Genomic DNA, 13,500 nt, shown 5'->3' on the forward strand with positions numbered 1-13,500 from the left:
TACACCCAACCCCCTGTTACTAACCATCACAAATTCTGTATGTAGAGCAAATAATCTTGTATTTAATATACCCTTGTTATCACCACCAAAAAGATTTTTCTCTGTACTCACAGATCTGAGAACAGCAACATGGATCATTGCAAGGTTCCCACTCCACATTCTATACTTTAAAAATAAGAAATCTTGATATCATCTTGGTTAAGCAGTATACATTTCGTCAGAGTTCCTTGTCATTAGAAGATGAATCAGAAGGGTCTGTCTTCCGTTCCTAGTTAATCACATTTGTGAATAGTTATTCCCTTGCATTGAAGCCAGGAAGCAGACCAGTTGCCAAAGAGCACAGCACTGGACCCAAAGGGTGCAGTAACCCATCACAGAGCAAAGCAGTGGCTCAAGAGGTGGATCAGTTGAATAGGAAGTTCAGCAGGGGGCCTGAGACATTTAAAAAAACCCCCAATATTTCAATAATCAGTGCCTCGTGATTCAACAGGTAGCAGGGATCCCTGAAGCTGAATTGCATTAATGCTGAATAGATTAGAATAGATAAGTGGATGAAATTTGAGAGATTGACATGGGGCACTCATGGGCATTTATTTTGGCTGGAATGGTTGCGTAACAAGTAAGAACGCAAATCCAAGGCAAGTACAATCTCTGCAGAACAAAAACTCATTTAGCGTTAAGTTGAGAGGGGTAAAGTTTAAAGAAAATTGCGGAACAAGTATTTTTGCACTGAGGGTGGTGGGTGCTTGGAACACATTGGCAGAAGTGGTGGTGGAGGCAGATGCAATGGTGGCATTTAAGAGGATTTTTTGATAGGGAGATGGATATGCAGGTAATGGGGGGATATGGATCATGTACAGGCAGATGAGATTAGTTTATCTTGGCGTCTGTTTGCACAGACATTGTGCGCTGAAGGGACTGTTCCTGTGCTGTATTTTTCTATGTTCTATTTAGCAAGACTCTTAGTTTGTGAATTGCACCAAAACCTTCCTAAAACAAGTGATCACAATTGGTTCATAAGGATTAGTCCAAGTTGGTGGCAATTATTTGGAGGTAATATATGAAGTCAACTAATACATGTAGATTCTTAAGAAATGGAGTGCAGGTTTCGCTTATCAACAAATTTGCATATATTGGAGTTTAAATAAAAAACAGAATCAGGCATAAATCTCTATTAAAGATAGACAGAAAGTGCTGGAGTAACTCAGTGTGTCAGACAGCAAGTCTGGTGAACATGGATAGGTGAAGTTTTGGATCAAGACCCTTCTTCTGACAGTTGTAGTATGGGGAGTGGGGTAAAAATAAGGTTTCATTTTCCCCTGCTCCCCCTGCTCTAATCAGTCTGAAGAAGAGTCCCGACCCGAAATGTCACCTGTCCATTTTCTCCCGAAATGCTGCCTGGCCCACTCAGTTACTCCATCACATTGTGTCTATCTTTGGTATAAACCAACAGGTCCTTTTTATTATATTACACATTTCTATTATACTGATTTGTATGTCAGTATAATGGTTGTTTCATCATATTCATGGCGTTGTGATAGGTGTTAAGAGGAATTTTGTAAGAAGTTCATTAACATGTAGATTCTGCCTAAGTATTGGACTATGGCTAAATCAATCGATTTTTGGATCGAAGAGGGTCTCGAGGAAAGGGAGTAATACAGGAAAGTGGAGTTTAGAAGGATGAGGGTGATCTTATAGAAACATATACAATTATAAAAGGACTGGACAAGCTAGATGCAGGAAAAATGGTCCCAATGTTGGGCGAGTCCAGAACCAGGGGCCACAGTCTTAGAATAAAGGGGAGGTCATTTAAGACTGAGGTGAGAAAACACTTTTTCACTCAGAGTTGTGAATTTATGGAATTCCCTGCCACAGAGGGCTGTGAAGGCCAAGTCACTGGATGGATTTTAGAGAGAGTTAGATAGAGCTCTAGGGGCTAGTGGAGTCAAGGGATATGGGGAGAAGGCAGGCATGGGTTATTGATAGGGACGATCAGCCACGATCCCAATGAATGGCGGTGCTGGCTCGAAGGGCCGAATGGCCTCCCCCTGCACCTATTTTCTATGTTTCTATGGAACTGAGGTAGAAGATTGGATGTGATCTTATTGCATAGTGGAGTAAATGTGAGGTTGCAAATGGCTGACTGATGTTTCTGTTTCTTATGAATCTTTTACACTGTGTATCAAGAGAAGTAAGTTTTGAATTTAGTGGGAAGCAGCTGTTCCAGCTCACTGGATGAAGATTGAATTTACTGCTTGCAGAAAGGAAGGTGGAGACTTGCACCATTTAATATGGAGTATGCTGCCCTTATCCCTCTAAATCTGGCAGCATTCTGTATAACAGAACCCATTGTCTACGTTAATCCGGGTTAAACATGTTGTCCACCTCCATCCAGTGTAATGTGGCCAACTTTGCACCATTCTGTGCAACACGGGCATATCTTGCCTTATTTAATGTAACATAGCCACCTAAAATTGCCAATGTCCAAAACAGGTTTGTATAATGTTGTGATAAGAATACTGACCATAAAAAGGACAAAATTACAGTTGATATTAAAATTACTTTTTAATGAGGGTGGGGAAATGATCAATAAGAAATGAACAATAAAATATTCAGGAGGTCATGAAACTCAGTTTCATTCCATGGAAAATGCAATGTGCTTCAGAGACACTGAGGCTGGATTGTGTGAAATGGGTGACTGTTGTGGAGGTAAAATGTCTTTACTAAATAAAAAGCACCACAGGCATGCATTTGATTCCTGTTTTGTGACGAGCTGAACTTAAAAGCTGCTTGAAAACATTAAGGAATGTGAGATTATTGTTTGACTTGGCATGTTGCCTTGGTACTAATATAGCTGGGTTTCAGAACCCAGTCCAGGAAATGTGCTTGCTCCAAATGCAGACATACAAGAAAAAAAATACTTGTTCTCACTTAGACAGAGTTTGAAATTCATTCTTATCCTCCTAGCAAAACGAGCTCAGCCTATCTAGCCACATGACTCTATGTGCAAGAGCTTCACTGCCTTACTACCATCTTTTAAACAGGACATTAAACTAAGCCCATGTTTTGCCCTTCAAATAAACTTGGCCTTACCTGAAGAAGACCAGCAGTATTTTCCTCAGTGTCTTGGCCAATATTTATCCCTTAACCGACACGTACAAATTTATTTGAGCTTCAGACCTTGTAATGTATGAGTTGGCTGCCATATTGCCTACATTTCCACAATGGCTCTATTCAGAAGTATCTCAATGCCCGAAAGTGCCTTGAGAAGTCATTAAATATGCTACAGAAATGCAAATCTGTCCTTTTTTTCCCAGAACCAATTATATTTAGAACATCCTAAGTGTCCTTATACCAATAAATGAAGAGAAGAACTCAGGAGTAATAAGAAAAAACATTAATTTTAAATTAAAGGGGAATTCAGGGTCAGATGGTGGTATTCCAGATTAAAGCATGCAGAATAGATTTCAGAGATTATCCAGTCATGAGGGAATGCATTGGTTTAAACTGGGGCCCCATCTGCTTCCTCATTTGGACAAGAAGATTCACATGGCCCTATTTTGAAGAGGAGTGAGGGTATTCACACCAGTGTCCTAGCCAATATTTGTTCCAAACATTATTAGCAAATTATCACCACATTATCTTATACTGTCTATGAGAACATTTAAATGAGCTGCCCTATATCCAAACTCACAACAATGGGAACATTTAAAAGTGTTTTCATTGTTGGGGGGGGGGGGGGGGTGGAAGGAGGAGGAGGAGGAGGAGGGGGGGAAGGAGGAGGAGGGGGGGGAGGAGGAGGGGGGGGAGAGGGGGGAGGAGGAGGGGGGGAGAGAGGAGGAGGAGGGGGGGGGGGAGGAGGAGGAGGGAGGGGAGGAGGAGGGAGGAGGAGGAGGAGGAGGAGGAGGGGGGGGGGGAGACAGGGACACTCATTCAATATTAAGCAGTAGGGAAATTTTCAACCTCATCTTCATTCCATGGCTGTACGTTTTGTAAAAGGATTTGTCACATGGCAAGTGTTTCTTTTGAATCTAATTTCCATCAAGAGTGACAAATAAGTAGTGTGTTAAGTTAAATGCTTTGAAACAAATAAACAGCATGAGTGAAGAAGGTTAGGTTAAGTTTCCTTCAACAAAAAAAGTATTTTACAAGCTAGCAAACACAAAGCAGAAGATGATTTGAATTAACATAAATGCATTTTGTAACAATGTCTGTGTTGGCCGTCACAGAAAACAAAATGTCATAAAAGATAGGCAGAAAAATATTTATTTTATGTTTGAACTGCTCCGTCATTTAAAATTATGTCTGATCTTCAGCTTGAACTAGTTGTATAATTTGATTCTCATAACATGCAACGTCTTGTATCTTCAGTCTGTCCCATATAATAAAGAATTCCAAAGATTCGCAACACTTTGAAACGAGAGGTGCCACAATACTGTTGATCAGGGGTTCCCAACCTTTTTCGTCCCGTTTAACCCTGGCAACCGACTGGAAGAAGAAAAAGACAGCAACATAACAAACTAAGAGTAATCTAAATCCTCTAAAATAGCAAACTCCCATGAAAACTAATGTGATGTGATGTAATGTGTTGACCAGATTATTTGTGTAGGTCTTGGAAAAGGGATGAATTGTGAAGTTAAGATATGACTTGATATAAACGGCAGTGGATCAGAAGCCTAATCCAAGTTACATTTCATCAACATATGATTACCACCAAGAAATCAAACATGCAATTTATCTAGGCAATTTAGGCTGAGGGAACTGCCTTAGGAAAATATTAATAGATGTAGGAGCTGGATAAACATGTCATGGAGGGGCAAGAAAAAGGTACACTGATAGATGGGAAAAGTCAGGAAGTGATTTTAATATTGCAAAATATCAGCATGCATCTCTGGACAAAGTGGTCCGTCTCTGTACTATATATACCTGTATCTAGCGTGTAATTCTACACAAATGAAAGCTAACAATGGCAGTGTTTTGAATTAAGATCGAAAAGCAAATTAAGACCTAAAGGCAGTGACAACTTCCAGGTTTGTGTTCAGAACATCTGTTGGCTATAATGCTGAAAGTGACCTTAGTGAAGCTAATGAGAAATAGATTTTCTAGCTGTATAGCGTACATGATATTGTGCAGAGGTTAGAATTAAAAAAGCACCAGATGTAGCTGCATATAAAGAAGGGCCCTGACCCAGAACGTCGCCTATCATGTCTTCCAGAGATGCTGCCTGACCCGTTGAGTTACTCAAGCACTTTGTGTTTTTTTAGGCAAAGTAGCAGCTGGGTGGTGAAAGATAAATGATACTGAGTAATGTATTCTGGAATGCAAAACAGCGATTAGTATCTGATCTTTCAACTGGGAAAAGATCCCAACATTTTGAAGAAGAGCAGGATTTTAGCCCGTTCTTGAGAGCACCAAAATCACTCATACTGCTATTTGTGGGAGCTTGCTTTGCACAAAATGCAAATTTACAACACTCACTGCCCTTCCAGAGGTTTTAATTTGCTGCAATGTGCTTAGGTATGTCCAAATGTCACCTTAAATGTACTCAAGTATATTTCTTTTCATACCACCAAGACTACATTTGGAGTTCTTTATTTATTTACAGTTACAATATTAAGAAATTAGAAATTACATTATTAAGAAATTAGATCGAGTGCCACCTACTGCATACTTCAGTTTGTTCATTCCCACTCTGCCTAGATTCCTCCCACATCACCTTGTGTCACACTATTAACCTCCCCTATATTTTCTCAGCTTCATGTGTTTATCCAGTTTCTCTCCAGTTGGATATATGCTTTTTGGAGCAAAATGTGTGGAGTGTATTCCCACCAAATCCATCTGAGTGTTCCCTGACCAGAAGCATAGGATAAACCAGGAGGTCTGCAATTGACTGAGCACCAGATCTCAGGTATTCAGGTCTGGCAATACAGGGTCATATAAAGAAGTGAAGGTGCTACATCGATAAGGCCATTGGGAAAGCGAAGAGACGATTTTAGTCTTAATTGGAGGATCAGTCGGACGTTTGGAAGTTGTGGCAGGTCGTAGCTCAAGAGACAGTGATGCATCCCTCCTGGGAGAGCTCAGAGCGTTCTGTGCTTGTTTCAAAAGAGAGGACACGGATGTGCGTTCCTGGGTCCCCACGATCCCTGACAACACCTGATCTTATTCACCGAGGCCAATGTCAGAAGATCCTTCGCAAAGGTGAAACCTTGGACAATATCTGGCCCTGATAGTACACCTGACCACACTCTTAAAACCTGTTCAGACAAACTGTCTGGAGATTTTGCAGTTATCTTCAACCTTTCACCATTAAGGTCCAGGGTTGTAAAAGTATATTGATAATACTGGTGCCCACGAAGAGCAAGGTGACATGCGTCCATGAATAAGAAATGATAGCACTGCCATCCGTGATGACAAAGTGCTTTGAGAAGTTGGTTGTGACGCATATCAATACCTGCCTTAACAAGAACTTGGACCCACTACAATTCGCCTACCAGCACAACAGATCAGCAGGGGATGCAATTTCACTGGCTCTCCACTTGACACTGGGCCACTTGGATAATAAGAATATATACTTCTCCAACAATAGCTCGGCATTAAACACCTTCATCTCCTCTGAACATCATCAGACTCTGAGAACAGGGTCTCTGTTTGACACCATGCAATCAGATCCTCGATTTCCTCATTGGAGGGCTAATATCAGTACAAATTGGCAACAGCACTTCCACCTCAATAGGTATCAACAGAGGAGCACCACAAGGTTGTGTGCTCAGTCCCCTGCTCCACTATCTCTATATGCATGATTGTGTAGCCAGGCATAGTTCCAACAACATCTTTATATTCTCAGACAGAATAATAGATAATGATGAGTCAGAGTACAGGAAAGAGAATGAAATGTTTTTGGAATGGTACCAGACAATCTTGCTCTCAAAATTAGCAAGACCAAGGTTATAATGTGTAAGGGAAAGCTAGGGAATCTGAGAACCTGTCTTCATCAACGGGAGAGCGGTGGAGAAAGTCAACATCTTCAAGATCCTGGGCCCAGCACATTGACGTTAACACATTGAAAGCGCATCAACGGCTCTACTTTCCTATGTCATTAGGCATGTCAAGTCAAGTCAAGTCAAGTCAAGTTTATTCGTCACATACACATACGAGATGTGCAGTTAAATGAAAAGTGGCAATGCTCGCGGACTTTGTGCAAAAAGACAAACAAACAAACAACCAAACAAACCAAACAGAATCACATATTCTTTTACATATTAAATATTGTGGGTGGAAGGAAAAAGGTTCAGTAAAGTTAGTCCCTGGTGAGATAGGAGTTTACAGTTCGAATGGCCTCTGGGAAGAAACTCCTTCTCAACCTCTCTGTTCTCACAGCATGGCAAGGAGGCGTTTGCCTGACCGTAGCAGCTGGAACAGTCCGCTGCAGGGGTGGAAGGGGTCTCCCATGATTTTATTGGCTCTAGAGTTGCACCTCCTGATGTATAGTTCCTGTAGGGGGGCGAGTGAAGTTCCCACAGTGCGTTCGGCCGAACGCACTACTCTCTGCAGAGCCTTCTTGTCCTGGGCAGAGCAATTCCCAAACCAGATGGTAATATTTCCAACAAGATGCTTTCCACAGCCGCTGAGTAGAAGCACTGGAGGATCCTCGGAGACACTCTGAATTTCCTCAATTGCCTGAGGTGGTAAAGGTGCTGCCTTGCCTTACTCACGAGTGCTGCGGCGTGTGATGTCCATGTCATATCCTCAAGGATGTGGACTCCCAGATATTTAAAACAGCTCACCCTATCCACAGAATCCCCATTTATCCTCAATTGTGTGTATGTCCTCGGATGATGTGCCCTCCTAAAGTCCACGATCAGCTCCTTAGTTTTTTTGATGTTCAAGAGGAGGCTGTTGTCCTGTCACCTGAATGCCAGATCAGCCACCTTCTCATCGTTGTCTGAGATCAGGCACACCACCACAGTGTCATCAGCAAACTTGATTATTGAGTTGGAGCTGAACCAAGCCACACAGTCATGTGCGTACAGGGAGTACAATAGGGGGCTGAGGACGCAACCCTGGGGCGATCCTGTGCTCAGGGTGAGGGACTTTGATGTATTCCCTCACATCTTGACTACTTGGGACCTGGCAGTAAGAAAGTCCAGGGCCCAGGCACATAGGGGGGTGTTGAGCCCTAATTCCAGTAGCTTCTCGGCCAGTCTGGTGGGGACTATCGTGTTGAAGGCTGAACTGAAGTCTATGAACAGCATCCTCACGTAGCCCCCCTTCTGGCTGTCAAGATGAGAGAGAGCGGTGTGCAAAACCTGGGAGACCGCATCGTCCGTGGATCTGTTCGGACGGTATGCGAACTGTAACAGGTCCATGTTGCGAGGTAGGAAAGCGCAGATGTGTTTCTTCACCAGCCTCTCAAAGCATTTCATGACTACCGAGGTAAGGGCCACCGGACCGTAGTCATTCAGACAGGCTGGGGAGGCATTTTTTGGTACCGGTACAATTATGGATTTTTTGAAGCAGGCAGGGACCACGGACTTGTCCAGGGAGAGGTTGAATATTGTAGTGAGCTAGCTGCGTAGCACAGGACTTGAGTACTCGCCCCGAGATGCCATCGGGGCCTGCAGCTTTCCTCGTATTCACCCGTGTCAGAGCCCTCCTCACATCGTGCTCGGACAGCGAGAATGTGTGCACATTCCTCCCTTCCGCTTCGTTAGCCAGCCCGCTGGTGGTATTGTCGATAGTCGGCAGACCTGGGGTGGTGTTGCCCATCTCGAAACTAGCATAAAAGGAACTTCTACAGTTGTACAGAAGAGAGCTTACTGACTGGTTGCATCTCTCTCTTTGCTTCCACCTTTCCACGTGGTTGCAGTTTCCACACACTCATTTCTTGTTATATGTTATGCACTTTCTTGTGCTTTGATTCAGCTAATTTCATATCGCTGACCTTCATGCGATGATGAAAGCGAGACGTGACATCACTGGATAAGGGAAGTGAATCATCTGGAGACTGTTATGGTTTGTTTTAACAAGTGGGGAGAAAACAAAAAGATTAAGAACATAAAATAAGGAAGCCATTAACTTATTTTAAGGGAAAGACCACTTCAGGATTGACAATTTACTCAAGAGATAGAATTCAATTCTATCTACGTTCACACAGGTCACATTTTAAAAAAGGAGAGAGTAAAAATCTAAGGTTATTTCAAATGGCCAATAGTCAAACATAAATTGGGACATAAAAGAAACCAGTTTGAAATAGGTCTGAGACATTGAGCAAACGCCTTCAGTTTTCACTGTGTGATCCTCAGCCGGGTGTATGCAGTACGTTGTGTGGTGTTTTCCTCACTGTGACCAACGACAGCTTCCCTTATTTTGAGTGTTCAAGAAGGAACTGCAGATGCTGGAAAATCGAAGGTACACAAAAATGCTGGAGAAACTCAGCGGGTGCAGCAGCATCTATGGAGCGAAGGAAATAGGCAACGTTTCGGGACGAAACGTTGCCTATTTCCTTCGCTCCATAGATGCTGCTGCACCCGCTGAGTTTCTCCAGCATTTTTGTGTACCTTCCCTTATTGTGAGTGTCTGATTAGACATTTCTGGGGCTCAGCCGGGAGCTTTCTCATTTTTGACGTAAAAGGGTGTAAGCTATTTGAATAGCCACTCAAGCTATTTGAACAGAAGGATAAACATGAAATGCATTGCCGTCCCCTTCCTCCCGCTGCCCAGAGCCGGTCGCGCCATTGCTGTTCGACACTGCGATCAGTGCAGAGGGATATCGGGCGATGTGTGGGACCGGCACCTGGCCCGACCGCCCGCCAGCCCGTCTCCCGCTTTAACTCCCGGCCCATCCGTCTTTCTTCACGGCCTAATTCCTGTCATAGATCCCAAAACGTTGAGTGTTGCGCTGATATTCTCGATATTCTCGCTATCTCTAGATCAGGTTTGTGTTTTTATTGTTGTTAATCCCCCCTTGTTGTGTATCCCTTTTTAATTCCCCAGACTGAACTCTCGCCTGATTGGCTGGCCGTGCCCACTCTCCGTCTCCCATTGGACCACCCATCCCTTGCACCTGATTGGTTCTGCTCCTAGCCATTTGCGGGCCCGCCGATTGGCTGGCAGTTGGGGGCCGGCACCAACGATTGGCTGGCAGTTGGGGGCCGGCACTAACGATTGGCTGAACGAGGGAACGTATCGTGAGCCAGGTATCATGTACCTGCATGCATCGGATTGGCTCCCCGTCTGATTCCCGGACGCAATTGGTCCGGAGCGTCCCCTTGCTTGCGTGCCATTGGCCCACTTGCTTGCGTTGGGTACCAGTTTCACGGTGTCAGTGCAACCCTGGCTCTCTCGGTGAATCAGGCTCCGCGTTCCCCGCTGTCGGAGGGATTTAAATCGGCCACAATGGTCAGCAACGTCAGATTTAAAAGCCGAATGCTGAAATCGGGTAAGTTGCATTGATCTCCGCGAAAAAAAAACCCCCCACATACAACCCGAACCCGATTAGCACTTGCCAGAGGTCTCTTGTGTTACTGAATGAACCTTTCCATTCACTGCCTCTCCTTTCTCTGCCCGCTGCCGATGGGCGTCGCTGGGATACTGAACCTGCCGTATTTCAACGACCGCCGCCGCTTCCCCCGATGCGCTCGCTGCTCCTGCGGCATCCAGAGGAGAAGGAGGTGAGTTCCAGACTGTATCCTGTTTTTCTTTCCTTAATATAATCGAGCCGGCTGAAATCTCCGGCCATTCTCCGTGTAAAGCGACATGCAAATAGGGTGGAACCTCACGGGCAATTTTCACATTGTATTTGCTTTCCCGTTATGGAATTTTAATTTTCACGGCGATCTCGGCATCCCTGTTTCGGGTCTGTTTCTCACTCTCACCCGGCATCGCTCTGTACCACATTCACATCCCATGTGTCTCTTCCCCCCCCTCAAGCCCATATAAACATCGTTGTGTAGAGATTTGCAAAGCAAATGAGGCCAAGCTACTTGCGGCCAGCAGCAGCTGATTGCGGTCAAGAATGAGGCCTGGGGAATGGACGGGATGAGTTCCGTATGCAGGAATCCAGTGGGAAACCATCACAGGGTAAAGCCACCTCTGTCATTCCGCGGGGTCGCTGTCTGGCTGTGAAATCCCCTAATTTGGCCGCAGTTTGAGGTAGTTCGCTCTGAATAACCTTGCATTCCCCAATGAGAGGGATGTTGATGTGCGAATGTGCCTACTATAACAGCATAGAGGGTTAGTGCATACAGGGATTTGGCTTGAAATCACTCATCCAAACACCAGGGAGTATTTGTTCTTCGGGGCCTATGTCGTGCACACTCGCTCTTACTCCGCCCCCAGTGTTCGCCTACAGGCACAATGTATCTCGTTATACCAGTTTCCAACACATTTGAGGTTACCATTTAAATATTTGTGATTGGTAATCCAGATTTGCAACAAGACATAGTAAGGTGTTTATGGTTTACCCACATTTCCCATGGGATTTGTGGTGGTGATGAGAAGGTTGGAGTGGTGATATTTGAACATTTTATATGTTGATTTAGCGTGGTGCCATTTCTGCCATGGAAAACCTGATAAGCAAACATAATCACTAAATGGGAAGGGATGCACTGCATGTTTTTTGGAGGCAGGCACACTCACACCCTTTAAGAAGTATCTAGAATAGCACTTGAGTTGCCACACATGGAAGGCTATGGACCAATTTCTGGTGAAATTGGGATTAGTATACTGGGTTGGGTTGGATATGGTGGGCCAAAGGACATGTTTCTGTGATAAATGACTCTGTGACTATTATTTGGGTATGAATATTAAAGAGAAAGAGGGAATTGTTTGAATAAGACTTCGGGTGACAAGATTAGAAATTATAAAGAGAAAGATGAGAAATTATATAACAAGTATAAATACACAGAAAGGCGTATTGAATGAACTCATACAAGGTACAAATCCTGATCCAGTAAAATTGATAATACATGTTTTAAAAGAATCTCAGAAGGAATCAGGATAGACAATGTAATACATAGTTTAAAAAAATTGTTAGGCAAGGACGTCAGAAGGCAGACATAATCTGGAGTAACTCAGCGGGTCAGGCAGCAGCTCTGGAGAAAAGGAATAGGTGATGTTTCGGGTCGAGAACCCTCTTTAGACTGGGGGACAGGGGAGGGGAACTAAAGGTGTGAAAAGGTAAAAAACAAACCAGAGCCGGCACCAATGGCCAACAAGTCCACAATGGTCTATTGTTGGCTGTGGAGCAGGTAAGAACAAATGGATACGGACAGTGGAATTAGCAGGCCAACTAGGAAGGGGAAGGGATGGAGTGAGAGTGAATGGTTACTTGGAAGGTGGACAGCAGTATGTCTATGTTGAAGAACAATCTGGTGAACCACTGAGCCGTCAGATTAATGTTTTATTTATTTAATCATGGGATATGGATTTTGCTGACCAGGCTAACATTTTATCGCCCATACCAAATTGCCCCTCTACCGAGTAACGTGCCTACTATTTTGGACACAGTTTGCTTGGAATCTGGAAGGGCAAATAGGCCAAACTGGAGAAGGATGGCAGATCTCCCCAACATGAAGGCCTTCTGAGAACCAAATGTGATTTAAGAATGGGAAAGAACTGCAGATGCTGGTTGAAGATAGACACAAAATGATGGAGTAACTCAGTGGGACCAGCAGCATCTCTGGAGAAAATAAATGGGTGACTTTTCGGGTCGAGACTCTTCTTCAGTCTGAAGAAGGGTCGCGGCCCGAAACGTCACCCATTTCTTCTCTCCAGAGATGCTGCCTGTCCTGCAGAGTTACTCCAGTATTTTGTGTCTATCTGTCATTTAGGGATAATCTGATTCATTTAATACTTGAATTTAAATTCCTCAGCAGGTATCATAGGAATTGATCAAGTCTCGAGATCAATGGCTCTGGTCTCTAGATGTTGATGCAAAATACCATGATAGCACACCTCTGTCTTGTGAAAAACAATGAAACATTACCAAAAAATATTTAAAAAATAACTTAAATAGATTTAATCTTTGAATGGAATCCAGAAATTAATGCAATAGATTTAATATACCTGAATTTCCAAACAGCCTATGGAAAAAAATCACATAATAGATCAATAAAAACATGAGGACATTGAAGACGCAGCAGCATGAATAGGTACTTATTCTCAAAACAGAAATTAGAAGATCTGCTTTTTAAATTGACGAAAGGTGAGCTCCTGGAACGAAAATGATTTAAAAAACCCTTCAAATATTCACAATTTTCATTAAAAAATTAAACTGGAATTAAAACTCAATTTGGGGATGATATCAAAACCGGGTGGTTCAGCCATCAACCAGGACAGAAACAAAGAATATGAAGACAACAATATTTAAGAATACAGCATTCCCATTTGTCCTAACTGAATGCACAATTTAACATCCCCCCCCCCCCCCCCCCCATCTGCCATCATCTTGACCCCATCATTAACTAGTCATTATCTGTGATGAGACTGTGCCCTTCT

General features: G+C 43.5%; 1 protein-coding gene across 2 annotated transcripts in view; it reads left to right on the forward strand.

Annotated features, from left to right (window-relative positions):
• Positions 1-10,312: 10,312 nt before the first annotated feature.
• Positions 10,313-13,500, forward strand: part of septin5a (septin 5a) — a 69,361-nt gene continuing 66,173 nt past the window's right edge. Inside the window, exons 1-2 of one of the 2 annotated variants that reach the window (XM_055655187.1) lie at positions 10,313-10,441; positions 10,663-10,673. In XM_055655187.1, the coding sequence (XP_055511162.1) occupies positions 10,399-10,441; positions 10,663-10,673 (54 nt within the window). In that variant the 5' untranslated portion in view covers positions 10,313-10,398. Of the gene's footprint in view, positions 10,442-10,499; positions 10,674-13,500 lie in introns of those variants that run through there. The other variant, XM_055655189.1, reaches the window with a different exon arrangement.

The sequence above is a fragment of the Leucoraja erinacea genome, chromosome 25 (genome assembly GCF_028641065.1).
Source record: "Leucoraja erinacea ecotype New England chromosome 25, Leri_hhj_1, whole genome shotgun sequence".
NCBI classification, from domain to species: domain Eukaryota; kingdom Metazoa; phylum Chordata; class Chondrichthyes; order Rajiformes; family Rajidae; genus Leucoraja; species Leucoraja erinaceus.